The sequence below is a fragment of the Trifolium pratense genome, linkage group LG7 (genome assembly GCF_020283565.1).
Source record: "Trifolium pratense cultivar HEN17-A07 linkage group LG7, ARS_RC_1.1, whole genome shotgun sequence".
Lineage (NCBI taxonomy): Eukaryota > Viridiplantae > Streptophyta > Magnoliopsida > Fabales > Fabaceae > Trifolium > Trifolium pratense.
The window spans coordinates 5,841,800-5,867,187 of NC_060065.1; the positions used below are offsets into that span (position 1 = coordinate 5,841,800).

Sequence of the window (25,388 nt, forward strand, 5' to 3'; positions counted from 1 at the left end):
TTCCTTAAGTATAGTTTCCTTTTCTACTTCTCCCTCATATCGCTCATTTTCGACTACGACCTCTTGCTTATTCTCAACTTCTCCCTCAATGACCTTCTTTTTCAAGGGTTTCTCCACAGCTGGCCTTTCCGGTATCTCTCTACTCCTCAACGTGATTCCATTGCAAGTTTCATTTTTCGGATTATCATGAGTGTTTCCACCGAAACCTCCTTGGTTTTGCAACATAGAAAACTGTCTTGACAGCTGACCCATTTGCACCTCAAGATTCTTTATAGAAGCTTCATGATTCTTGTTAGAGGTTGCTTGACTCGATTTCATTGCTTCAAAGTTGCTTTGGGTCATGAGCATGAACTGATTTAGAGTCTCTTCCATCCTTGATGGAGGCCTTTGCTGCTGTTGCTGTGTACCTTGACCTTGCATACCATTCCCCCACCCGGAACCGTTGTTATTGTTGTTGTACGGCTTCCGAAAATTGGCCAAGTAGCGAGCCTCCTCTGAACCCTCCGGGAAGCATCCGCCATTAGGGTGGTCCTGCAAACAAAAATCACAGCGCACATTGTCAATTTTACCTATTGGAGAAGATTGAACTTGTGGATTGGACAGCAACTTCATCATTGCTTCCATTTGGCTAGTCATGAGCTTTTGCTGTGCCAATAGAGCTGTTTGAGTATCCAATTCCAACACTCCGCCTTTCTTTTTGGCTCCCCTATCATTAGTAGCTCTATACTCGTTTTGAGCCATGCTTTCCACCAATTCTCTTGCTTCAGTTTCGTCACGGTTCTTCAACGAACCACCGGCTGATGCGTCAAGTATCATTCGCGTTTGAGCCCTCAAACCTTGGGTAAACATTTGCATCTGATTGTGGCCATCGAAACCGTGATTCGGACACCTTTTAAGACAAACTTTGAACCTCTCCCAAGCATCATACAACGTCTCACCATCCGCTTGTTCGAAGTTGCTAATTTCAGCCCTTCTTTCTAGGAACTTATGAATAGGGAAGTAACGATCTAAGAACTTCCGCTCCAGCTGTCTCCAAGTCTCAATTGTTCCGGCGGGTATCGTGTCTAACCAATCTTTAGCACGGCCGGTGAGAGAATGCTTGAATAGCCTCAGCCTTTTGTCCGATTCGCTCACCCCCGGTGGATCGGTATAGTCGCAGGCTTCATAGAAGTGAGACAAGTGTAAGTTCGGGCATTGAGCTTCCGAACCTGAATACGGATTTTCCTTTAGGGCGGAAAGGACCGTGTTCTTGATGTCGAATGAGACAGGATTTTCCGGCTGAAAGCCTTGATTTGCCAACGCGTCATTGTCTCTCCTCCCATAATCACCAAGGGTACGCCTTGGCGGTTGAGGAACCGGTGGAACCTGTTCATCCTCCATTGTTGCTGCAGTCCTTCCTTGACAGTCCGGTGTATCCCTTAGCAAAGCTGTTCCCCTTGAAGCTTGAGCTTCCCTTGTTGCCTTTCGAATTGCGCGAGCGGTCTTTTCAATCTCCGGATCAAATTGCAGCTCTTGAGGACCTGTTCTCCGCATGCACAATGAAACACACAAGTAGAACGCTCCGGGAGAAAAATATAAAACAGAAAATAATAAAGAAAACACAGAAAATATGAACACTATTGCCTAGTTGAATCAATCACAATCCCCGGCAACGGCGCCAAAAACTTGATGATTAAATTTCGCAAGTGCACGAAAATCACGTAGTAATAAAATATCGATCCACAGGGATTGTGTGATCAAACTAGTCGAATTGTGTTCATAGACATTATATAGAAAATACACATAAATTGGGGGTATGTTGAGTAATGAATTGCTAGAAAATGTGCTTTGATAATAATGGAAAAGCGAGGTAGAATCATCGGAATCATCTAGTCTATAGCTAACCGCATGCAACCTACAATGTATAAGAACTACTCAAGTGTTCACAACTAGATCGACAAATTAGTGAATCGCAATCTCTTGTCAAAATCCACTCTATTCGTTGTCGATACTCCCCCGATCTCTCGGGCGGAAGCTACCTACAACGAATGATATTAACGCGCGTCAATCGTTCGCTACACTCTATGCCTCAATCTCTCGACCGGAGACACTCGAGCGCTCAATACAATTCAGTTCAGACATTAAATCAATACTCTCGCACGTGACTTAACTCACAATCATTACAACACTAATGAAGGATTGTAAAGCATTAGAAACAGACTTGAATTGAATGAACACTATAAAGAGAGTATGATCTTACACAATTGCAGGTTACATTCAGCTGAACTACATCCTAAACTATCCTAGATCCTACCTCCAAGGAGTTTAGCTCCTCATCGTTCTTCGTACGCTTCCTCGCTTCATCGCCATGGCTTGTGGATCCATGCTCTCGATGTGCTTGGAGCTCTCCGCTGGAGTGTTGAATCACGATCTTCAAGTTCCAAAACCAGAATGTAGTGAAAAGTTGCAGAATTTTCCAACCCGAAAACAGAATTATGCAGAAAATATATATACAGAAGGCAACCACGCCGCGCGCCAGATCTACCACGCCGCGCGTGGTTGTAAATCCATCACTATGCCGCGCGTGGTAACAGAATCACGCGGCGCGTGATCAAGTCAGAGAACAATCTTCTTCTTCAGCAAAGCTTCACGCCGCGCGTGGTAAGGCATCACGCCGCGCGTGATCAGAGTGAAAATCTTGGCTCCCTGTGAGCTCCATCACGCGGCGCGTGATGGGCTACGCCCCCAGCGTAGTGAAAATCATTCATTTCCTGCAGTTTTTCCTGTTTTCTTGCAAAACAAGTAATCAAGCGAATGGTTAGATTTCTCTCATATTTATTGCTAAAAACCTACTAAAATGTATCTAATGTTGCTAAAATAGGCATGGATTAGAGAGTGTGACGATTTGTCATCACATGTATATGTGTTTAATCTTAATTTAGTGATTTAAATCTAACAACTAAGAGATCTTAAAACTAAGAGAGATATTTTAAAGGTAAATGTAAACTTTCTCGACAGGTAACCTAAACCATGTGTTACCAACAACAAATTGGTCTTTGAACAGGTGGATATGGCAACAAAATAAAAAGAGACAAACGTTAATATGTGTTTTAAGAATATATGATAAACAATTTATATATAAAAGTATTTTTCTTAAAAGTTGTGCATTCAATTTTTCAAAATTCAAATTGTTGTATTTTTCAATGTAATAATAATTTTATTTTTTATTTTCTTAACATGTATTTTAGAGTACACATTAGGGAGACCCATATAGCAAAACATAAACCATATGTTACAGACTTTTTCTAACACGAAAGAGTTAATCAAGTGGTGCACGTCAATAACTTTATAACGAATATAAATTTTACAAGATTAACGGTCTATAAATTTGTATTGAATACCGTTAATTTTTGTGAGTTTCAATAACACATCAAATGATTTTCAATTTTTTGAAAAATTTGTATGAATGATCAATATGATATAAACTTTCAATCCGATGGTAAATTTTGTATAATTCGTATTCGTTATAGGGTTATTGATAAGTGATATTTGAGCCTTCACGTGTTACATACTACTAACTTTCTATATTATCACTACATAAACATGTCCATAGTAAACCTTATGCACCTATCTCTATATAAATGACCGTGTAGTTAACTCTAAGAAACACACAACACAAACATCATAAGCCAAAATTCAAAAAAGATTCAAAGAAACAATGAAATTCATTCCACTATGTTTCCTAATTTCTCTCTTGGTGTTGTTCAACACAAAACCACTACAAGGAGCTGAACCAGAACCAGTTTTAGACATAGAAGGTAACCCTCTTCAACCAAGAGTAGGTTACTATGCATGGCCACTTTGGGCCAACAGTGGAGGCATAACATTAGGACAAACAAGAAACAAAACATGTCCTCTCGATGTAATCCGCAACCCTAACTCAATTGGCGAACCAATACTCTTCACTCCACCAGGTGATCTTGATTTCGTTCCAACACTCACTGATCTCACCATTGATATTCTACTTCTGGGTCCATGTGTTCAATACTCAAGAACATGGAAGGCTTCATTGGTTGGATCTGGCTTCTCTGGCCTCTTCTTTGTGAGCACCGGTGGAAGAAGTGGTGATCTTGATACCAAGTTCAAGATTGTGAGGCTTGAAGGAGATATTTATAGCTTTAAGTACTGTCCTTCGGGTGTTCCTTATGAAGTTACTTGTACTACTGTTGGTACTTTTGTAGATACTGATGGAACTAAAGTTTTGGCTTTTGGTAAAGGTGTTGATGAACCTTACTATGTTAGGTTTCATAAGGCTTCAACTTTTCCACTCAAGAAGTATCAAGATTTGAGCACTGAGTAGTTTCATAATGTGTGCATAGTACGTGAAGTTGTGTGGGTCATAAAATAAGGAATTTAGAACCATAATAAGCCACATAAAGTGCACACTAGACAGAGTACTACTTGTTTCTGTTTTTAAGATTTGTGTCTTTCTGTTTGTTTCTGGTTCTTGTGTTTGTATCGTCTTTATATATATGTTTTTCTTCTTTTGTGAGTACTCCTCTTTGTTTGCAATCTCTCATTGTATTGGTGACCGATTTAAGTTAATAAAAATTTGGTCACTAAATCAATCTCTATCTTATTTTAAGGCCAAAAACTGAATTAGTGACTGAATTTAAAGATTGATTTTTGAGATCAATTTAGTGACCGATTTAAGTTAATAAAAATTTGGTCACTAAATCGGTCTCTAACTTAATTTATGGCTAAAAAAATTGAATAATAAAAAATATATTTGTTTAAACTAAAAATTAATATGAATATCATAAATAAAAATTATTATACATAAAATCCATAATTACATTAAATCTATATCTAGCCTAACTTTTTTTTTCGACGAAATATCTAGCTTAACTTAGCATTAATATTTTTTTTTAATGGCAAAATAATTATATATAAAAAAGAGAGAATGTTGTGTAAAAAAAATAAATTAGAGAGAGAATGAATACATCAAAGATGTTGATACATTTACTTTCCTAATAATATTAAAATGCTCAACTAATGCTTTTATCTTTTTGTCAAACAAAAAAAAAACTTATGCTTTCATCTATAGTCATGTACTCCCTCGGTCCCTAATTATAAGTATCATTTTAAAGATAAAATTTGTCTCTAAATATAAACTCATTTTCAATTTCCTAGATACATTTATTATTACTTTTTCAAATATAACCCTATCCTAAAAGTCAACTACAAATACATCTTTTCACTAAGAACAATTTAGTAATTGTAATACTCAAAAAATACACATTTATTACACTACCAACTTTTCTTAATATTTGTGAAAAATCACAATAAAAACTTATATTAAGGGACAGAGGGATTACATCAAAGGTTCATATGTACCCACACAATCATTGTAACGATACATTTACTTTCCTAGTAATAGTACACTTATATAAAAGATGCCCCATCGTTATCATCAAATGGTTTCTTCCTCAGTGTATATCTTCACATCCTCCCGTACAAATAATGTGAATATATAGCAGTATGGCTGGAACATTTCTCTTTTTGTTTTTAACAACGTCAAGGTGTATTCATATCTAAATAAATTATGTACTTCAGTTCATTGTCTCCGCTCATCAAAACTAATGCAGCAGCACCATCACTGTCGTCAATAACATTTTCATTATAAATACACAGTCATAGTTACAAGAAGACACACCAAAAGCTAAACACATCTAATCCACCACCGCAAGATCATAAGGACCCCTTAGAGAGAGACAATGATCAACCACCAAGCAAGATAAACTCTATTGGTTCCAACAAAAAATAGGGTGCATACTTCACTCGTAAAAGGAACAAGGGGGATCCAAGATTTTTACCTAGGAACCATTTCCAATATGAACGTTTCACCTAGAGGTGGGAATAGGCTAGGCCGAGCTAAACTTTAACTAGCCTAAGTCTGGCCTGTAAAAAAATTGAAAGTCTGAGCCTGGCTTGTGGCCTATCATAGACTTATTTTTTAGGCCTGAGTCTGGCCTTTTGAAAGTTTAATGTGACATGTTAGCCTATTTAAAAGTCTATTTCACATAAACATATTTAAATATATAATTATATTTATTTTTAAATATACTTATGAACTAATAAACCAATGTCCTTTTGATATTTAACATGATATTTTAGAGACGTTGACTATATATGTCATCATATTTCAATTCTAGTTTATAATAATATATTGAAAAAGTTAAATAATTTATAATTTAATTAAAGTACAAATTTTAATATATAAATAATGATAGTAATAAAAATATTATTCGTATTAACTTAAATAGGCCGGCCTAGTAGACTAAGAGCATCCACAATTGAGCTACTCATTTTTGAGTACTTAACTGGGCCTCACGTGTACACATCATTTATTTTAAATTTTTTAATAATAGTACCTCCTAAGTACTCAATCTCTCCAACCCAACACATTTTAAAAAGTTCTAAATTGTTCTCACTAATAACACATCTCTCCAATAACTCTACATTATTATAAATGAGTCCCATAAAAATTATATAGGTATCACTTCTTATTGTAGAACTAGTACCTAATAAGTACTCATTTATGTTTTGCTTCAATGATTGTACCTATATTAGGTACTAGTACTTAAAAATAAGTATTCACCATTGGAGATAGTCTAAAAGACTTTTTTAATGGTATATAGCCTGACCTATTTAACTAAATAGGCTTATAAAAAAGTTTTGGCCTGCTCTATTTAAAGAAATAGGCTGACCTGACCTGAGCTTATGTAGGCTAGGCCTTAAGGCCCCGTAGGCCGGCCTGGCCTGTTCCCCCCCTCTAGTTTCACCCTACCGACCCGATACTCAATAGAAAAAGTTCATACCGAAAGAAAAAAAAAACGTCATTTCGAGAGTTCTAGATAGTTCACACAATAATTTTCCAAATTAACATTCACCCCAATCTATTTTTCCTACTCATACCCATGCCATTATCATAAAACATGTGATTGATCATTCACTCAAATTTATAAACTACTTCATGTCAATATCAGTAGAAGTTTTTTTTTTTTTTTTTAAAGCTTAAATATGTTGTTGGTCCCTACAGTTGTAGCTCATTTTGATATTGGTCCCTGCAATTTTTTTTATTTGGTTTAAGTCCTTGCACTTTGAATAAAAATGGTTTTAGTCCCTGCAGTTGGTTTGACCGTTACAAAAATGGAAGATGTTGGTGTTTTGATTGGCTACATTTTTGCAAAAGCCAACCAGCCAGATGCTGGACTGGGGTGCGGTAGCATCATAGTACAGCATACTGATGCTCTGTTTTCGTGCAGAATTTTTATTTCAAATCTCAATCAAGATTTGCTTCAATTATATATTCTAGCACGTGCGCCTGGGCAAAACGAGTCTTGCTCAGCAAGTTTTATTGAAGTCGGCTGAAGGAATGTTATTTAAAACAAAAATATAATTATATTATATTTTTGCGTTTTTTTGTTTGGTAACACATGAAACAAACAAATTATATTTTTGAAATTAATATAGGGTTGGGCCGCAATTCCTACAGCTGTATATGTCTGAAGACCTAACTTGGACATCAAGACAATTGAAGACTATAAATATGTGAAGCCTCAAGCCTTTACAACTTGTGTGTTCTAAACCTTGTATTACAAAAAGTGTGCGTTTTTAAGGTTTAGAGTGTGTGTCTTTTGTCGGCCTTTCTTGTGTCTATTTGATGCAAGTTTAGGACTGTGTTTTGGTTGTTTATTGTAAGCTACTCCTAAGCTTTGAAGCACGGAGTTAGCGTGTGTGATTCACTCATAAGCTTTTAAGCAAGAGTGTGGTCTAGTTTCTAGGAGAGTGTCTCCATCCTGATTATTATTATTGACAGCAACATAGTACGTGTTGTTAGAGGGAATTTGGGACGGGGTCTCATTATCTAAGAGGTTCTTAGGTAGGATTGCACGGGTAGTGTCTAGGTGATAAGTCAAGTATCGGGTGTTGGTCGAGGGCTTTGAACTAGAGCTATTATAGTAGATTCATTCCTGGATTGGTATCCCCCAGAGTAGGTGACGTTGCACTGAACTGGGTTAACAACTATCTGTGTTATTTATTATTCTGCAATTTATTTATTTATTTACCGTGTTCTGCGACTGTCTTGCTGCAACATATGTTATAGCATCTTGTGCAGCATTGTGTTCACTGCGTGCCAGATTTCAGAAGAGACTAACGGAGTGCCACGTGGCCCAATCATTTTATGCCACGTGGCACAGTCAAAGTCATACCTATATATTGTTTTTAAATTTGTTTTAATATATTATATTACTAATTACCACTGTGTCTTCATCTTCTACCTCTGAATTTCACCACCACCATCACCATGCTTATCAAAAAAAAAAAAAAAAACCACCATCATCACCATGTTTTCATCTTCATCTTTTCAATTAAATAAAATAAAAGAACAAAGTGGCACAAAGGACAAACAACAAAAAACATTCCGCCGCTTCCCACTATGAAACAAACAACATGATTACAAGCAATCACAGAGAGCGATCGTTGCACGAACTCGAACGCTAGTTGCAAAACGATGACGTGATTCACAAAGTGAGACAGTTACAGAGCCACAAACTCGAACAACATAGGCAGAAACGAGAATAAATCGCAGCGGCGCCGGCTACAATTCGTCGCAAGATGTGGTGGTGTGATGATGATGAACATGAACATATTGGTGGTGGTGATTGAACGATGAATTGAAAGATCCACACATATTGGTGGTGATGGTTATTTTAATGTTTATTAATAAAATTATAAAACATTTTTTTTTTGGAAAAGAATAAAATTATCAAACTAATAACATTAAAACAAATAAAAAATTATGACTTTGACTGTGCCACGTGACATAAAATGATTGTGCCACGTGGTACTCTGTTAGTTTCTTCCATTTTTGTAACGGTCAAACTAACAGGAGGGATTAAAACCAATTTTATTCAAAGTGTAAGGACTTATACCAAACAAAAAAAATTGCAGGGATCAATACCAAAATGAGCTACAACTGCAGGGACCAACAACATATTTAAACCTTTTTTAAATGACAAATAATATTATATATTAATAAAAAAATACCAGAGATAGTTCATAATATACAAAGGAGTGACGCAAGTACACTCCATAAAAATTAATGTAAACAAAAAGACACAAAATTAAACTAAAGACCTTCATCGGCCACCACAAACAGATCCAAAGAAAACCCTCAAAATAGAGATAAGAATCAATCACCGAGTATAACCAACACACGAGAGCCTCCAACCAACCAAAGCCTAACAAGGATCCAACACCACAAACTACAACACAAACTACAACAAGTATGTCGGTACAGTATTAGACATGTTTTCCATACCCCCGGCCACAATAAAATCATTTACGTCTAATTGAACACTATGTGCACAGCAAGCATTGTACTGTAAACCTTGTTCTTTCATTGAAAAAGTAAAACTTAAAAGATGCAAAAGTAATTAATTTCTTTATAATAAATTACACACCTTAATTTCATTCTGGATGCACAAACTTTGCTAACAGTAGTGTAGTCTACTGGGCTTTTTCAAGGATTACAATTTGCAAGCTCCAAGCATAGCTAGAATATGGGAATTTGCTTAGAGCCTAAAAGTATAAATGTTAAACAATTATCTTCACATAAAATTGGTTGATCATTATGCAAATCAAAATTGACATATTGATACTACAAATGAATTTACATAAATGATCAAACCAGTTGGAGCAAGCGTTGAAGCTTTTTTATTTTTGTAAATTTATATGAATTTTTTTTTAAAAAAAAAAATATAGACAATTATTTTTGTAACATGAATATTGAGTTGTGTCATTGACAAAGTTGACTATTTTTTTTAAACCAAATGTATTTTTTGCGCGCAACTGCAGAGACTAATCATCTCGAGGTAACTGAGATACATTAAGGGGTTGATCTCTCCCAACAAAATTAACTCATTTTTTTAATGTTCGTAAGCCGTTATTTTGATGTATCTCATTAACGTATCAAATGATTTCCGATTAATGTTATATTATATATATATATATATATATATATATATATATATATATATATATATATATATATATATATATATATGGTCAGGATCAAATGACACCAACTAGTTTGATACCAAATGTTACACCTCTCAATAACGTTTTAACCAATATAAATTTTATAAAATCCACCGTTGGATTGAAAGTTTATATCATATAGATCATTTGTGTAAAATTTCAGACAAATCCAAAATCATTTGATACGCTATTGAGACTCATAAAGATTAACGACATATAAAAAAACACTCAAACCGCTAATTTTAATGTATCTCAATAATATATCAAATGATTTTGGTTTCAACCGAGTTTTTTTGGGTTTATAGTCGATTTTTTGAGTTTTCGGTCGATTTTAGGGTTTATGGTTGATTCTAAGTTTTTCCGGCCGATTTTTGGTTTATAGTCGATTTTTGGAATTTTGACCGATTTTAGGTTTTTCTACCGATTTTAGGTTTTTTGGTCGATTTTTTGGGTTTTCGGTCAATTTTTGGGATTTTGACCGATTTTAGGTTTTCGGCATTTTTTTTGCTTTTCAGCCGATTTTTTGGATTTTCAGTTGATTTTTTGTGTTTTCGGCCGATTTTAGGGCTTATAGTCGATTTTTGGGATTTTGGCCGATTTTAGGTTTTCGGCCAAGTTTTTTGGGTTTAGGGTCGACTTTGGTTTTTTCGGCATTTTTTTGGTTTTTTAGCCGATTTTTTGGATTTTTGGTCGATTTGAGGGCTTATAGTCAATTTTTTGAATTTTTGCCGATTTTAAGTTTTTGGCCGAGTTTTTTGGGTTTAGGGTCGACTTTGGGTTTTTCGGCACTTTTTTTTGTTTTTCAGTTGATTTTTTGGGTTTTTGGTCGATTTTATGGTTTATAGTCGATTTTTGGGATTTTGGCCGATTTTAGGTTTTTCTGCCGATTTTTTGGGTTTTCGGCCGATTTTAGGGTTTACAGTCGATTTTTGGTTTTTTGGCCAATTTTAATGTTTATCGTCGATTTTAGGTTTTTCGATCAATTAATAATTTTTTAAAGTTTATAGAGAAGAATAAATTTCAAATTCTTTGATTTTATGTGTCATTTTGAAATTCTCTAAATTTAACTTGAACAAAATAGATCATAATTTTCATCATTTTGAAAAATTTTCAAATTATCATCAAATCAATAGAATTCACTTTAAATCTCAAAAGATTACTTTACCCAAAAAAATACTAAATAACTGGCCAAATTTGTTTGACATCATGACATGAAACGGGCCAAATTTGTTTATTTCTAAGTCCATGTGAATAATTAGTGGCGGCCAACTGGCGGCCACGTTACGCCAGTAAATAAGGCACCGGTAACGTTCTTGGCGGTCAAAGCCGTCGCAAACTGGCATGGCGAAATATACTGGCGGCCCAGACCGCCACAAGCCAGCAACGGTCATTTCATGTTCCAAAGCCATTACTGGAGGCCTAGACCGCCGCAAAATAATAATGTCAGAAGCCTGCAGCAGAACTACTGGCGGCCTAGACTGCCACTACCAATTCTCAGATTTGACCAGTTAGCGACGGCCTGAACCGCCACTATGGCTTATTCGAATTTTTAAAAAAAAAAACGTTTTTAATTAATTATTTTGTTTTAAAAAAATGTTTTTTTAAATATTAATTGCTTTAAAAAAACATTTTATTTTATTTAAATATAAAATTTAATAGTTTTAATTTAAAACATCATTATTTATTATTTAAATATAAAACATTTTATTTTTAAAAAAAAAAACTTTTTTTTTATTTAAATAAAAATTAAAACAGAATTATTATATGACATGTTTATTTTATTATTTTATGAAACAACTTTGGCGGTTTTTATACTTATTGGGGGCTTAGGCCGCCAGTAAGCTACAGAGGGCCAAAACCGCCAGTAATTTCCGCCGGTAAATGAATGTTTTCTTGTAGTGATGATGTGACTAAATTATTTAACTTTTTTTTTTCAATTTTGTGTGTGTGCGCCTAAGTGCAGTAGCGGAGCTAGGGGTGGCATGGCTGGGCCATGACCCACCCCAAATAAATAGGAAATTACTAATATGCCCTACGAATTTTAATAAAATTATAAGTTATGCTATATATATTTATTGGTGTGTTACATCACAAACTTAAAGAAGTAGCCTAGTGTTCGACCCCTTCTAATTTTATTTTTTGCATTTTTCCTATTTTATTTTAACTTAAATTTTTGTAGACAATATAATTTAAATATGATCTGCTTATTATAACTTAAATTTTTGTAGACAATATAATTTTCGTTTTATAAGTTTTTTAGTTGCCCACCCCAACATTTTTTCTTGGCTCCGCCACTGCCTAAGTGGATATTATTTGGGGTTGTGCTCAAGTAAAAATTACTATATAGGTAAGTGCAATGCTTGAGATTGACATACAATCCGAGAAGAAGAACTGGAGAAAATAATGTGAGTGTGAGTGGTGAGTACGTGGGCAATTATTTTATTTTTCAAAAATGGTAAATTGTTGGATATGCCTTGAAAATAAAGACAAGGTGGAGAATTGTTGGATAAGCCTTGAAATCTCGGTAACAAGAAGTCAGAAATTTTTCAAGTTGCTGTTTTTTCGCCCTAGGCGGAAAATTTTCGCCCTAGGCGAAATTTGTGTGCAGGAAAAGGAAAAAGTTTATGTTTTTCCGCCCCAGGAGAAATTTCCTGCGCCCCAGGTGGAAATACGCGGGTTTGTTGATTTTTTGTGAAAAAAATCTTTTCTTGGGGGGCACTCTGACTTGAATTTGTTTTATTTTAAAATAGATTTGTTACTAGTTTTTTGGCATATATTTTTCTATAAATAGGGATCACTTTATTCATAGAAAAATTGAGGAAGAGAGAGAGGAATCATGTAGAGACAAGGATTAGGGTTTGCCACCACACAAGGGCTAGGGTTTTAGAGATGAAAAAAAGTTTTCTCTTGGTACAACTCTAGGGTGGACGAACTATCTTTGTGATACACCTTGGGAAACACATATCAAATTGAGTCTCTTGGTCAAGGGAAGAGATTCAAGTTTTGGGTAGAATTAGGATTAATTCTTGTAACTCAATTGAGAATTTCTTTTGTAAAGTTACTTATTTGATATAGTGGAACGGGAGGGGCTGCTCTCTCCCCCAGACTAGGTCATTGTTTGATCGAACTGGGTAAACAAATATTGTGTTCTTTCTTCTTCTTTATCTTCTTTATCGGTGTTGTTATAATTATGGCTTATTCAGCTTGTTATTGGTTGTCGTTCTATTGCTCCACACATCAAGTTATTTTATTGGTGTGATTTGTTAGACAAATTCACAACAAACATCATCACTTAAATTAGGCATTCCGAACTGTTATAATACTCCGTCCATTTCAATGTTACCAAGTTTAAATTCCTTTCATTTTAAAATAATATTGTTTTGTTAAAATGACACTGATCGTAAAACTGAGAGAGATATTTTAAAGGTAAATGTAAATTTTCTCAACAAGTAACCTAAACCATGTATTACCAACAACAAATTGGTTCTTGAATAGGTGGATATGACAACAAAATAAAAAGAGACAAATGCTGATATGTATTCTAAAGGCACGTGATAAACAATTAAATATAAAAATATTTATCTTAAAAGTTGTGCATTCAACTTTTTCAAAATTTAAATTGTTGTATTTTTCAATGCAACAATAATTTTATTTTTTGTTTCCTTAACAATATATCCTTAGAGTACATGTGTCTCTATGACACACGTTAGCGAGACTCATATAGACAAACATAAACCATGTGTTACATACAGGCAACTTTCTATATCATCACCACATAAACATGTCCAAATTAAACCTTATGCATTAATTATCTCTATATAAATGATCGTGTAGTTAACTCTAAGAAACTCACAACACAAACATCATAAGCCAAAATTCAAAAAAGAATCAAAGAAACAATGAAATTCATTCCACTATGTTTCCTAATTTCTCTCTTGGTGTTGTTCAACACAAAACCACTACAAGGAGCTGAACCAGAGCCAGTTGTAGACATGGAAGGTAACCCTCTTCAACCAAGAGTAGGTTACTATGCATGGCCACTTTGGGCCAACAATGGTGGCATAAGATTGGGAGAGACAAGAAACAAAACATGTCCTCTCGATGTAATTCGCGACCCTAACTCAATTGGCGAGCCAATATTATTCACTCCACCAGGTGATCTTGATTTCATTCCAACACTCACTGATCTCACCATTCGTATTCAAATTCTGGGTCCATGCGTTCAAGACTCAAGAATATGGAAGATAACAAAGGTTGGAGCTGATTTATGGTTTGTGAGCACTCGTGGTATAGCTGGAGATCTTTATAGCAAGTTCAAGATTGTGAAGCTTCAAGGAGAACATGCTTATGATATTTATAGCTTTGAGTATTGTCCTTCTTTTGTTTATGGTGCTCTTTGTACTACTGTTGGTACTTTTGTAGATTCTGATGGAACTAAAGTTTTGGCTCTTGGTGAAGGTATTGATGAACCTTACTATTTTAGGTTTCATAAGGCTTCCACTTTTCCTCTTGAGATGTATCAAGATTTGAGTGGTGTGTAGTTTCATTAAGTTTTAACTGTGTGCTTAGTAGTTAAGTTGGATAAATAAGGAACTTGGAACCATAATAAGCCACATAAGTGCACACAGACAAACTACTTGTCTTTGTTTTAAGATTTGCCATTTTCTTTTTCTTGTCTAATAAAGTGAAATGAAGTTTGCTTATTTTGCTCATACAATGTCTCGAATTTCTCTATTTTCCCCCCTCGCATTTATTAGTTGTTAATTTATAATTCTATGATCCACCAACAGGTTCTTTTAAGTATAATTAGGACACATTTGAATTGACTTATTTTTTAGCTTATAAAAATAACATATGCAAATAAGTAGTATATTGTTATGGTAATTCATAAGTTTTCAGTAATGATAATTGTATCTTTATAATCTATTTTTTCATAAACTACCTTGAAAAATTTATGAATAATACGTAAAAAATTATTTATTTGCATAAGCTATTTTAATTTATATAAATTCAAAATTAAGTCAATTCAAACAACACTTAGTTCCTTACTGCTTCTGTTCTTTTGGGAAAAAATCTTGGCAAAGAACATCTGTCCGGATGAAGTAATTAATATGATTGAAAATTCAAAAAGGATCTTATAAAAAAATTACACGGAGAGTCTTATATTTAGGAACATGGATAATACTACTTTCATCACTCTTGAGTAAGTCATTTATTCTTTAGTAAAAAAAAATGTAAGTCATCTATTCTTTTTAATGGCAATTAAGTACAAGTCTGATTCTATTTTTTAATTATTATATTTTTCTTAAACTATACAAAATATATAAATATATCATTTAATATGAGATGGAGGAATGTCATTATCTTTTTTGACTAAAAAATAGATGACATTCTTTCCGTCTATCAATAACTCTATATCATTATATTTTAATTTTTTAATATTAAAAATATGTGGTTGATGCGAAAAGAGAGCTTGGTAAAACAAAACACATCTCTCCTATAAGTACCGTTTGTTTTCTTCCCCATTGAGAGTACCTATTCTTAATGAAAAGATCTTTGTATTATGGATGGTCTTGGTTATTACTTCTGCTCTTCTGGGAAACAATTATGGCAAGGGAGAGAAATGGTTGATATTATTCACCGCCTGCCTGGCCCGCTAGTAAAATATAAGTTAGAACTCATAAAAATAAAATAAAACATAGTCATAAGTAAATAATATTTTTTACGAAAAAAAGTAAATAATATTTTTAAATACTATATATATAAACAAACTAGTGAAACTACACGATATAAAAGAGCTACTCTCTCAAACCAATGTTTCCCTTTATCACACAGTTAGAGAGGGGAATCAATGTTCAAATTTCTTCGCTAAACTTGGAGTCTTCTCAGATGCCGACTTCTTGACTCATGTTTCTCCTCCAGAAGGCGTTCGTGATATTCTTAGAAACGACGCAATTGAAACCTTATTCTTTTGTGAATAGTTTTTTTTTTTATTTACAATGAGCTGGTGATCGAACCCATAATTTATAATGTAATATTCAAACCCCTCACCACTAGACCAAACCTAGTGGCTTGAATAGGTTTTTTTTTAGTTATTATTATTTTTTCTTTAGCTTCCTTTAAAACAGATTCAAGAAGTTTTGTTTTTCTATTCTTAAAAACAGAATTCTAAAACAATTTTATTTTTTTATTTTTTTTAAACAAAAACAATTTTATATTTAATTTTTTTTTTCTTATAAAAAGTTAACCCTTTCATATCATTGAGAAGTAATTATATTTCCTCCCAAAGAATCTAACCAAACGTATATGTGAAAAGGGGATCGTGCGCGCAAAAGCAGAACAAAACCATAGTTGAGATTAAACCCAAGAACATAACATAAGACTGTGTTTTTGGCTGAGGAAACAAAGCCCTGAATCAACTCTGAATATTGTGCCTATGGCTTCCTCCACCAAATCGCTTCTTCTTTTTCTTTTCATTCAATTTTGCTTCTCACTTTTACCCTCATCATTCGCTCAATCGCCTACCCCTGGGTATCAATTTCATATTACACAAACCCTAATTTCATAATCACTTTTTCGATTGCATCGGTTAATTCCTCTTTATTCTAACCAATATCGTAACTTCTGCAGGTCTTCTGATGGATACACCATTTATGGTCGAGTCAAGATCCCTAGTAAGTTCTTTCATCATCATCATCACATCATTTAGTATATTCTGAATTCCCCAATCATTGTTTCATGTGAATTTCAATCATAATTTCGAATAATAGAAGTATTCAACTTCGATCTGTAAATTAAACTTAATTAATACACGATAATGGCATAAAGATTGATTTTTTGCATCCTTCATGGGATTGGTAATGGTACTTTGATAATTGGTCATTCAAGATTTCAAGTTGTTCATTCTTTTTTTTAATATCTAGGATTTTAGACCAAAATTGGAATGTTAGAATAGTTGTCAATCATGCTTTAATGCACCGTTTTATCGATATGCCTTTTGCACTGTTTTGTTTCTTTCTTTTGGTCAAGTGGCTAAAAATTCAGCCCTTGACGTGTGAATAAGTGGAAAATCTCAGGTTCGAACCCCTACCCCTGCATATATAATGCGATGCCCTATCAATTTGAACTATGTCCACGGGGATGTGCACTGTTTTGTTTCTATGCTCAATATGTCAATAAACAAAGAGTATGTTTGGTTTCTATTTTCATTTTCTGATTTCGTTTTGCAAAAACTGCACTTTGGCCTCGTGTTATTTCAATTTTTAAAAAATTTATATAGGAAACGGTGTCTCTATTCTCTCGTCCTTGATCACCTTTATCTGGTGGTGTTAGATTAGATTTGTCAAGTTTAGCAAGGTTAGGGGGAAGTTAATGATTAGTTATTCAGGGGATTAAAATGTCAAAATTTAATACTTCATTACCCATATTCCGTAATGCTTACTGTGTGTGTTGCACGTCTATTCTCTGTGACAATACATAGATTTGCTGTAAATATTGGTTATATAATGGTATCGCTGGATTATTTTGGCAGGTTATGGAACAAAAGAATTCAGCCTTCCAGCAAAAGTTTCAAATGTCAAAGTGATACTTAATGGTGGTCAAAGAGTTTCTTTTCTGAGGCCTGATGGATATTTCTCATTGTATCCTTTGATTTACTATTACATTACAACTTCATTTCAACTTCCTTTTAATTTGCATTTGCATGATGACTTTTTTGGGATATTAAGCCCTGTTGAATTCTATATTTGCTTATCTTCATGTTCTTGCTTTTAAGTGAGAAGTTATAGTTGATTATGGCAAATCGTTGTTAAAGAAACGATCAAGTTCCTTAACGTGTATGCTTTAAGCCACAATGTGCCTGCAGGGACTCATTTAATTGAAGTGGCTGCAATAGGCTATTTCTTTTCTCCAGTGGGTACTCAATTTGGATATTACATCTATAAATTTTCCCTAATAATTTTTCCCTATATATGCTCATGTATTAAATTATTGTGTTCATTAAAAAAAGGTACGAGTTGATGTCAGTGCCAGAAACCCTGGCAAAATTCAGGCAGCATTGACAGAAAATAGGAGGGGGCTGACTGAGTTTGTCTTAGAGCCATTGAAGGAGGAACAATATTATGAGGTTGGTTTAGACTACAAATTTCCCGTTCATGCTCCCTTCCACATTCCTTAAGATTATTATCTGAATGTCTGCCTGCTGTTATCTTGTTTTGCTACAGATTAGGGAGCCATTCTCTATTATGTCCATTGTGAAGAGTCCAATGGGTTTGATGATGGGATTTATGCTGATTGTTGTCTTCCTTATGCCCAAATTGATGGAGAACATGGGTATATGAACTATCATTTCCTTTCAAGTTTATCTCATTTGCATGTTTGCGTGACTGTACTTCCTTTGAAAGAATGAACTGATTATTTATTTCCTTCATTAGAATTTTATTAGACTAGTCTTATCCCAAATATGGAGTATTGAGAGTTACACGTCTTCAGAAGTAGGCAATACATACACATACAATCTAGAGTTTCTCTATTTGTGTGTACTTTCTTGTCGTTTCATATTATTGTGTGATAAAATGACATCCATCATCTATGAAACAATCTGAATGACAGTTGTTTTGTATTGTATAGACCTATAATGCACATTATTGCAGTACTCTTTGCATAATCTGTGCTCATGGCTTCACTGTATTTGTGGTGCAACAGATCCAGAAGAAATGAAACGCGCTCAAGAAGAAATGAGAAATCAAGGAGTTCCATCTTTAGCAAGCTTGTTACCTGGTGCGGCAAGAAACTAGTAGTTGAACAAGTAATGATGAGAACCGGTGAGCACATTTGTTTTCCCGAGCAGGAGCTGAAGACATATTACGTACCAAGATTAGAGAATTTTGTTATAACAAATTGGTGCTTAGAGAAATCTTTGATTATTTATGTTATGGAATTGTTGAATTTGAAATTTCTATAGGGATATGTTAGCATGTTTTATCTAAACTGACACGAATAGGCTTCCATGTAACTGTCCTCACTTTCTTCAATGTTGATAACCAATAGACTGCCGATATGGATAAAATGTATTGGATTGCTTGCCGAAACCGTTTACTTTTTACATTTGGTCCTCATGCTAAAAAATATATTTGATTTATGGTATGTTTTGGCTTGCATTGCTCATGTTATATTTTAGCACAAATTATATAATCGCAAGCAACAAGCGCACTGGAATGGTAAGAGTCTTTTATTATTGTTTATAATGGTTGAGAGTTTTTTTTCAGCTTAATCAAATATCCTGAATTCAAATGTAGTCCTGAATATGGAGGTGTTAAAAAAATTTGAGAAAAAGTTTTGCCACCCATTTTAGATACCCGGTCAAAAAACACTCAAAAGTATATCTGTATAGCAAGGGTTTTTTCATCCAAAAGTAACTTTTTCAACAAGTATGAATTTACAAATAAACTCACAACATTTAAATTTAAATTAATAGCATTGCATAAAATAGCATACTCAACCTACACAACATTTAATTTTTTATGTCACATTAGTCTTGTGTTATTGGATTGAGACCTGAGAGTGTGTTCCTCCTTAAGGTCTCATGTTCGATTCTCTCTGGTGCCAATTTGGATGGACTAATTTAGTTTCTTAAAAAAAGAAAAACTTTTTTTTGTCAGACTTTACTTACTTTGCGGCAAAACTCTGGATTAAATACTACAAAAAGAAATTAGGGTGGACTCTTCAATAGGATATCTTGTTTACTTGCAACAGCTACACATTGGTACTATCTTGTTTAGAGCTTATGCAAACAACTTATGCAATATAAATTAGATTTTATGTTATTTTATAAGTTCACACTAGTGAAAATTGTATTTTTATAAGCTATTTTATCATAAACTATATTAAAAAACTTATAACAATATATAAAAATTGCAAAAGCCGGTCAAACGGACCCTTAGCAAAAACAGGGAGTGCGATAAGCAGGAACACGTTCTATAATCGTAGCCTCATATTGACAATTTGAGACTGCTTCAGGATCAACTCACTCTCGACTCAACTCCAATGTTGATAACACAATTGTAACAACCGAAAAACAGACTCAAAAAATCAATGGGTACCCTTACACTGTCTCTTCTCAAATTCTACTCACCCTTTTCCTCCACGCTTTTCTCCCACTCAGCTCGACCCGTTTTCCCCCGCGCCGCCGTTTTCAGAAAAAATAAACTTCCTTCCTTTCGCGCCGTCTCATCATCCTCTCAGCCGTTAACGGCTGAGAAGAATTGCAACCACGGTGAAAATTTCCGTTCAAAGAGTTCATCTCCTGAAATATGGCTTCATAACACAATGAGTAAAACGAAAGAGCTTTTTAAACCCAAAGTTGAATCTAAAGTTGGAATGTATGTTTGTGGAGTCACTGCTTATGATCTTAGCCATATTGGTCATGCTCGTGTTTACGTCAATTTTGATCTTCTTTATAGGTTCATCTCTTTCACTTGAGAATACCCTAATGAAAAAATTGTTTTTTTTTTTTTGCTTTCTTTTTGTTTTGGTACTAATCAGTTTTCGTTTTTTTTTTTTGCTTGGTTTGATAATTAGGCAGATATTTTAAGCACTTGGGATTTGAAGTTTGTTATGTTCGCAATTTTACTGATGTAGATGATAAGGTCAGTGTCTTTTTGATTCGTCAGTTTTAATTGTCTTATTTGAGCTTATCATCTGAGAATTTTTGAGATAGCTTATTGAAACAACTTCCATAACCTCTCTAGGATAGCTTATGAAAATAACCTATAGGCTATTTTTTAAAACAATTTGATTTGAAATAGATTATACAGTCTCGCCTAGCTCAGTTTATAGAGACATTGTATGCAGTATGCAAGGATTTTCTAGCCATTAGGTTACCCGACAAAAATAAGAGATTATACATAAGCACTTATATGATATGAGCGTGAGCGTTTAATTAAGTTGTTTATCTAAACAGGCCATATGCTTACTTGCCCCGACTTTGGTTTTAAAAAAGCCTTGTTGATGTTTGTTTGTGATCTTATATAAATTGGCAGCATTGAGCATTTACCTTCATAGTTTAGTAAAAGTCTTCAGCTTATTACTAGGCATCTGTTTTAATAAGTTCTTTTAACTATGGTTTGATTAGGTTAAGCTTTTCACTTGTTGAAAATATTAATTGAAATACTGTTGAAGAAACTAAAACCTTCAAAATGCAAGTTTTGGAATTAGCTGCTTAATGTTGCTTTACATTGAGTGGAAGAGGAAAATGAGGTTCTAGGGGAATCCTTGATAGGTTTAAGTTAATGATGTATCTGAATTATGTCTGTGCGGAAATGAACTTAATACCTCTCACAATCTATATGACATTCCTTGTCTCTTAACTATTTGGTTTGTTATTCTATAAGTAGTACTTTTAATCACTTAAGAGTTTCAACCTTAAGAATTTTGTTGATTTTGACTATATCCTTTTATTGCAAGTTCAAGTACCCACTACTTTTAAATTGCTATTACAGGATCTTAGTCTGCAATTTTCGAATTATGTAGATAATTGCTAGATCAACGGAGTTAGGAGAAGATCCAATTAGTTTGAGTCGACGCTATTGTGAAGAGTTCTGTCAAGACATGGTAACTCTTAATTGCTTGTCTCCTACCGAGGAACCAAAAGTCTCCGAGCACATGCCACAAATCATTGATATGATTGAGAAGGTATCACTGTCGTTCATTTTACTATGGCATTAAAATCAAACATGAGAAGATCGACAAATTCCATATAGTTGATTGTATTCCATTTCTAAGAAAGCTTACATGGATATGCTATTGGTAATTTGGTATATGAAATGATTCTCGTCATAGTGTATTAGCAAGCTCTCTTTTATTAGTCAGATTCAGAAAATACAGTATTGATTCATTGTTAATCAGTTAACTACTTGTTGACAGATTCTTAATAATGGGTATGCATACAATGTTGATGGGGATGTATACTTTAATGTAGAAAAATTTCCAGAATATGGGAAATTATCTAGTCGAGGTCTAGACGACAATCGAGCTGGTGAGAGGGTTGCTGTTGATTCAAGGAAGAAAAATCCTGCTGATTTTGCTCTATGGAAGGTATAATAAATTGTTTATATATAGTAGTAATGCAGACATGTTACAAATGTCAACCTCATTATATATTTCAAAACAAATGGATGGTTATAAAATAAAATACTTATAAATCCTAATTTGGTTTGAAACTCATCTATTGTGGATTTTCAATGCTGTTCTGCAGTCTACAAAGCCAGGGGAGCCATTTTGGGAAAGTCCCTGGGGTCCTGGACGACCTGGGTGGCATATTGAATGCAGTGCTATGAGTGCAGCTTATCTTGGTTACTCTTTTGACATCCATGGTGGAGGGATTGACCTTGTATTTCCTCACCATGAAAATGAAATTGCTCAGAGTTGTGCGGCTTGTAGTAAAAGTGATATTAGTGTATGGATGCACAATGGTTTTGTCAACATTGACTCTGTGAAGATGTCTAAATCTCTGGGAAACTTTTTCACAATACGGCAGGTGACACAGTCCTCATAGTTTAGACTTATTTTTGTTTAAGTTTATTGTATAATATCTTTCACGAGGACCCAAAGTTCCCATTTGTTGTTGGCTACCACTCAAAAAGGTTAAGATCTATTCCACAAACCTTTCATGTTGGCAGGTTGTAGATGTTTACCATCCGCTGGCTTTGAGATATTTTTTGATGAGCGCCCATTATAGATCTCCTATGAACTACTCTAATATACACCTTGAAAGTGCTTCAGACCGTGTTTATTATATATATGAGGTACTGCTTTATTTGGCTACAAACTGTCTTCTTCCCCTTGTTGTGTGTGTGTGCCTTTGTTGATGCAGTTGTCAAGCATAAATTTTTCACGCATTTGTTCATTATATTATATATGTTGTGTACTGTAGATGTGCATTGATATTTATGTTTGTTTGCAGACATTACATGAATGTGAAAGCTTGCTGAACCAGCATGATCAGACGGTTAGGAAGGACTCCGTCCCATCAGATACTTTGAGTATTATTGATAGTCTGTATGATGTTTTTCTGACCTCAATGTCTGATGATCTTCACACTCCAGTTGTATTGGCTGGACTGTCTGACCCACTTAAATCAGTGAACGACTTGCTGCATACTCGCAAGGTATATTATTTTGGCACGTGTAAAGATGAGGATGGAGATGGATTTTCTAATATGAAATTTTGTGTCTATCTCTCTTAGTAAACTGTCATGGAAATGAGTATGTTAAGATGGTTACGTGATCACACTTAAGAATACAATTTTTAAAAAGAAAATTGAGGTAATTCTCATACAAAACATGATAGATGTCTTGGGTGGTTTGGAGTTTGGATATCTTAATGAAATTTCTGAGAGAGGTTGACCAAATGGAGGATAGTCCAAATGGTTAGAGGTAGAAGGAGATCAAGAAAAGTTATAGGTCTGCCCATTAAGATGAATTTAGAAGTAAATGTTCTATCTCTAAACTAGTTACATGATAGTAAATATTGCGATATCTAATACATGTAGCCAAGGTTCTAAATTGTGGTCGAGATCCTTGATACTGTACAGAATTTCAGTTAAATGTGGCCACACCCTCAATCGCAGTCACACTGCAGAAACGTAAAAAACCTTGATGGTGTGACCCAAATTGTTGTCCCTGACCTTTTTAAAAATCTTGAATGCAGCTAACCCAAGCTAGTGGTGTAAAGCTTAGTTATTGTTGAATCTCTTTCTCCATAGATCTTAAATAGTTTGTCCCCTTTCATACTCTGAATGTTTATGAACAGAGATTTGTACAAATTTTCGCAAAACCTCATCATGTGAAAATTTCACATGAGAATCCATTCATGATCTAATTATTATTTTTTCTTGACTTTGAATGAGGTCAAAGTTTGAAAATGGATAATTTTCAGGAATTTACAATATTTTTGATGATTTTTTTATTTAACATTTATATATTAAGCTTCAGATTTTTTATTATACTTATATCTTCCAATCCATCTTGGTTCATGTTGAAGTAATAGAGTTTTAGATAAAGAGTGAAGAAAGAGAGAGAAATAAAGAATTTGAATTGTGATTATGGTTTTGATAAATATGATACAAAAGACCCAATATTAGCAAAGGTTAAACTAAAGGGTATTTTGTGAACTACTCCTGGTTTTACACATAATCTTGTAAGACATGAATACTACTTTTCAGACTTACGGTGGTAGATATGCAACTTAAAAACCGCTATGTTGTAGATTGTCATATGAATGCTTGTTATTTGTTATCGACACAAATAAAATATACTACATGAATTTTGTGTATAATATTTCTGAGTTCATAATCCTTGCAGGGGAAAAAACAACAATTTCGAATAGAATCACTTGCAGCTTTGAAGAAAAGCATCGGAGATGTCCTTACAGTTTTAGGTCTTATGCCTTCAAGTTACTACGAGGTATGAGTATATGAATACATTTGACGTGATGGTTTCATTTCAATTTTTTACAATTATTGACTTTGATATCATCATGTCCATTAGGTTTATTCCAAGTACAAATCCTTAACTTTTGTGTACATAACAGAGATCCCATTTAGGGTTGGAGTGATTTCCTGTAAAAACAATTTGCCTGTGTAATTGTTATTTTTGAACTCTAATTATTATGTTTTATGGGCTACATTTTCTCTACATAGGTTACTTTCTGCATGTATCAGTATGGTGTTTCTGATCTATTTTCCAAATGCTTGTTATTTGCCTGCTTTCTTTTCTTATGTAATCAATATCATGCTGCAGGTTTTGCAGCAGCTTAAGGAAAAAGCTCTTGCGCGTGCAAACTTGACAGAAGATGAAATCTTGAAGAAGATTGAAGAACGAGATGCTGCTAGAATACAAAAGGAGTATGCCAAATCTGATGCCATAAGGAAAGATTTGGCTGATGTTGGTATTGCTCTTATGGATAGTCCAAATGGCACAGCTTGGAGGCCTACCATTCCTATTCCGCTTCAAGAGCAGCTCTAGTCAAAATAAGCATCAGTTGTCCAACATTTGCCGAGCAAAATCAAGAGGTGGAAGTCACAATTCTGGTATAAGGAGACAACTCTTCCTTAATCATTCATTGATGCCTTAAAGATGTGAATTATAATTTTTGCATTGATAAAAAATGTCACAAGGTTAGTGCTTTTGTATTGGTGGTCACTATTGAATTAATTAATTTTGTGTAACCTATGAGGCCTTTGTGTAGAATATTCATAATTAAGTCTAATGCAATAACAGATTAGTATTTGAAAGTAATCGTTA

At 34.1% G+C, this 25,388-nt stretch overlaps 4 protein-coding genes across 6 annotated transcripts; all 4 read left to right on the forward strand.

The window, feature by feature from the left end:
• The first annotated feature begins 3,580 nt into the window (after positions 1–3,580).
• On the forward strand, positions 3,581–4,603 carry LOC123897511 (kunitz-type elastase inhibitor BrEI-like). Its single transcript, XM_045948187.1, has one exon. The coding sequence runs from the start codon at positions 3,698–3,700 to the stop codon at positions 4,337–4,339; it is 642 nt and encodes a 213-aa protein (XP_045804143.1). The 5' UTR covers positions 3,581–3,697; the 3' UTR covers positions 4,340–4,603.
• A 9,316-nt stretch (positions 4,604–13,919) lies between these two features.
• Positions 13,920–14,798, forward strand: LOC123898574 (latex serine proteinase inhibitor-like). Its single transcript, XM_045949563.1, has one exon. The coding sequence runs from the start codon at positions 13,986–13,988 to the stop codon at positions 14,625–14,627; it is 642 nt and encodes a 213-aa protein (XP_045805519.1). The 5' UTR covers positions 13,920–13,985; the 3' UTR covers positions 14,628–14,798.
• A 1,527-nt stretch (positions 14,799–16,325) lies between these two features.
• On the forward strand, positions 16,326–19,230 carry LOC123898906 (ER membrane protein complex subunit 7 homolog). Its single transcript, XM_045949944.1, has 7 exons — positions 16,326–16,617; positions 16,717–16,760; positions 17,618–17,726; positions 17,934–17,997; positions 18,095–18,211; positions 18,309–18,417; positions 18,790–19,230. The coding sequence occupies exons 1-7, from the start codon at positions 16,523–16,525 to the stop codon at positions 18,879–18,881; spliced, it is 630 nt and encodes a 209-aa protein (XP_045805900.1). The 5' UTR covers positions 16,326–16,522; the 3' UTR covers positions 18,882–19,230.
• A 795-nt stretch (positions 19,231–20,025) lies between these two features.
• On the forward strand, positions 20,026–25,383 carry LOC123898081 (cysteine--tRNA ligase, chloroplastic/mitochondrial). 3 transcript variants are annotated; one of them, XM_045948938.1, is made up of 9 exons: positions 20,026–20,546; positions 20,669–20,732; positions 21,616–21,777; positions 22,009–22,179; positions 22,340–22,621; positions 22,764–22,889; positions 23,048–23,251; positions 24,447–24,548; positions 24,885–25,383. In XM_045948938.1, exons 1-9 carry the CDS (start codon positions 20,179–20,181, stop codon positions 25,107–25,109), a joined length of 1,704 nt encoding a protein of 567 aa, XP_045804894.1. In that variant the 5' UTR covers positions 20,026–20,178; the 3' UTR covers positions 25,110–25,383. The 3 variants fall into 3 exon arrangements, with proteins under 3 accessions (XP_045804894.1, XP_045804895.1, XP_045804897.1); XM_045948939.1 differs by having other exon boundaries at positions 20,051–20,546; positions 20,665–20,732; XM_045948941.1 differs by having other exon boundaries at positions 20,531–20,546; positions 21,585–21,777.
• The last annotated feature ends 5 nt before the right edge of the window (positions 25,384–25,388 follow it).

What these genes read in the sequence shown, in the direction of transcription:
- LOC123897511 (XM_045948187.1), top strand. Translation starts at nt 3,698, where the DNA reads ATGAAATTCATTCCACTATGTTTCCTAATTTCTCTCTTGGTGTTGTTC.
- LOC123898574 (XM_045949563.1), top strand. Translation starts at nt 13,986, where the DNA reads ATGAAATTCATTCCACTATGTTTCCTAATTTCTCTCTTGGTGTTGTTC.
- LOC123898906 (XM_045949944.1), top strand. Translation starts at nt 16,523, where the DNA reads ATGGCTTCCTCCACCAAATCGCTTCTTCTTTTTCTTTTCATTCAATTT. An exon ending in GCTCAATCGCCTACCCCTGG is followed by an intron (nt 16,618 to 16,716) that starts GTATCAATTTCA and finishes TAACTTCTGCAG; the next exon opens with GTCTTCTGATGGATACACCA. An exon ending in TGGTCGAGTCAAGATCCCTA is followed by an intron (nt 16,761 to 17,617) that starts GTAAGTTCTTTC and finishes TTATTTTGGCAG; the next exon opens with GTTATGGAACAAAAGAATTC.
- LOC123898081 (XM_045948938.1), top strand. Translation starts at nt 20,179, where the DNA reads ATGGGTACCCTTACACTGTCTCTTCTCAAATTCTACTCACCCTTTTCC. An exon ending in CTGATTTTGCTCTATGGAAG is followed by an intron (nt 22,180 to 22,339) that starts GTATAATAAATT and finishes GCTGTTCTGCAG; the next exon opens with TCTACAAAGCCAGGGGAGCC. An exon ending in GTGTTTATTATATATATGAG is followed by an intron (nt 22,890 to 23,047) that starts GTACTGCTTTAT and finishes GTTTGTTTGCAG; the next exon opens with ACATTACATGAATGTGAAAG.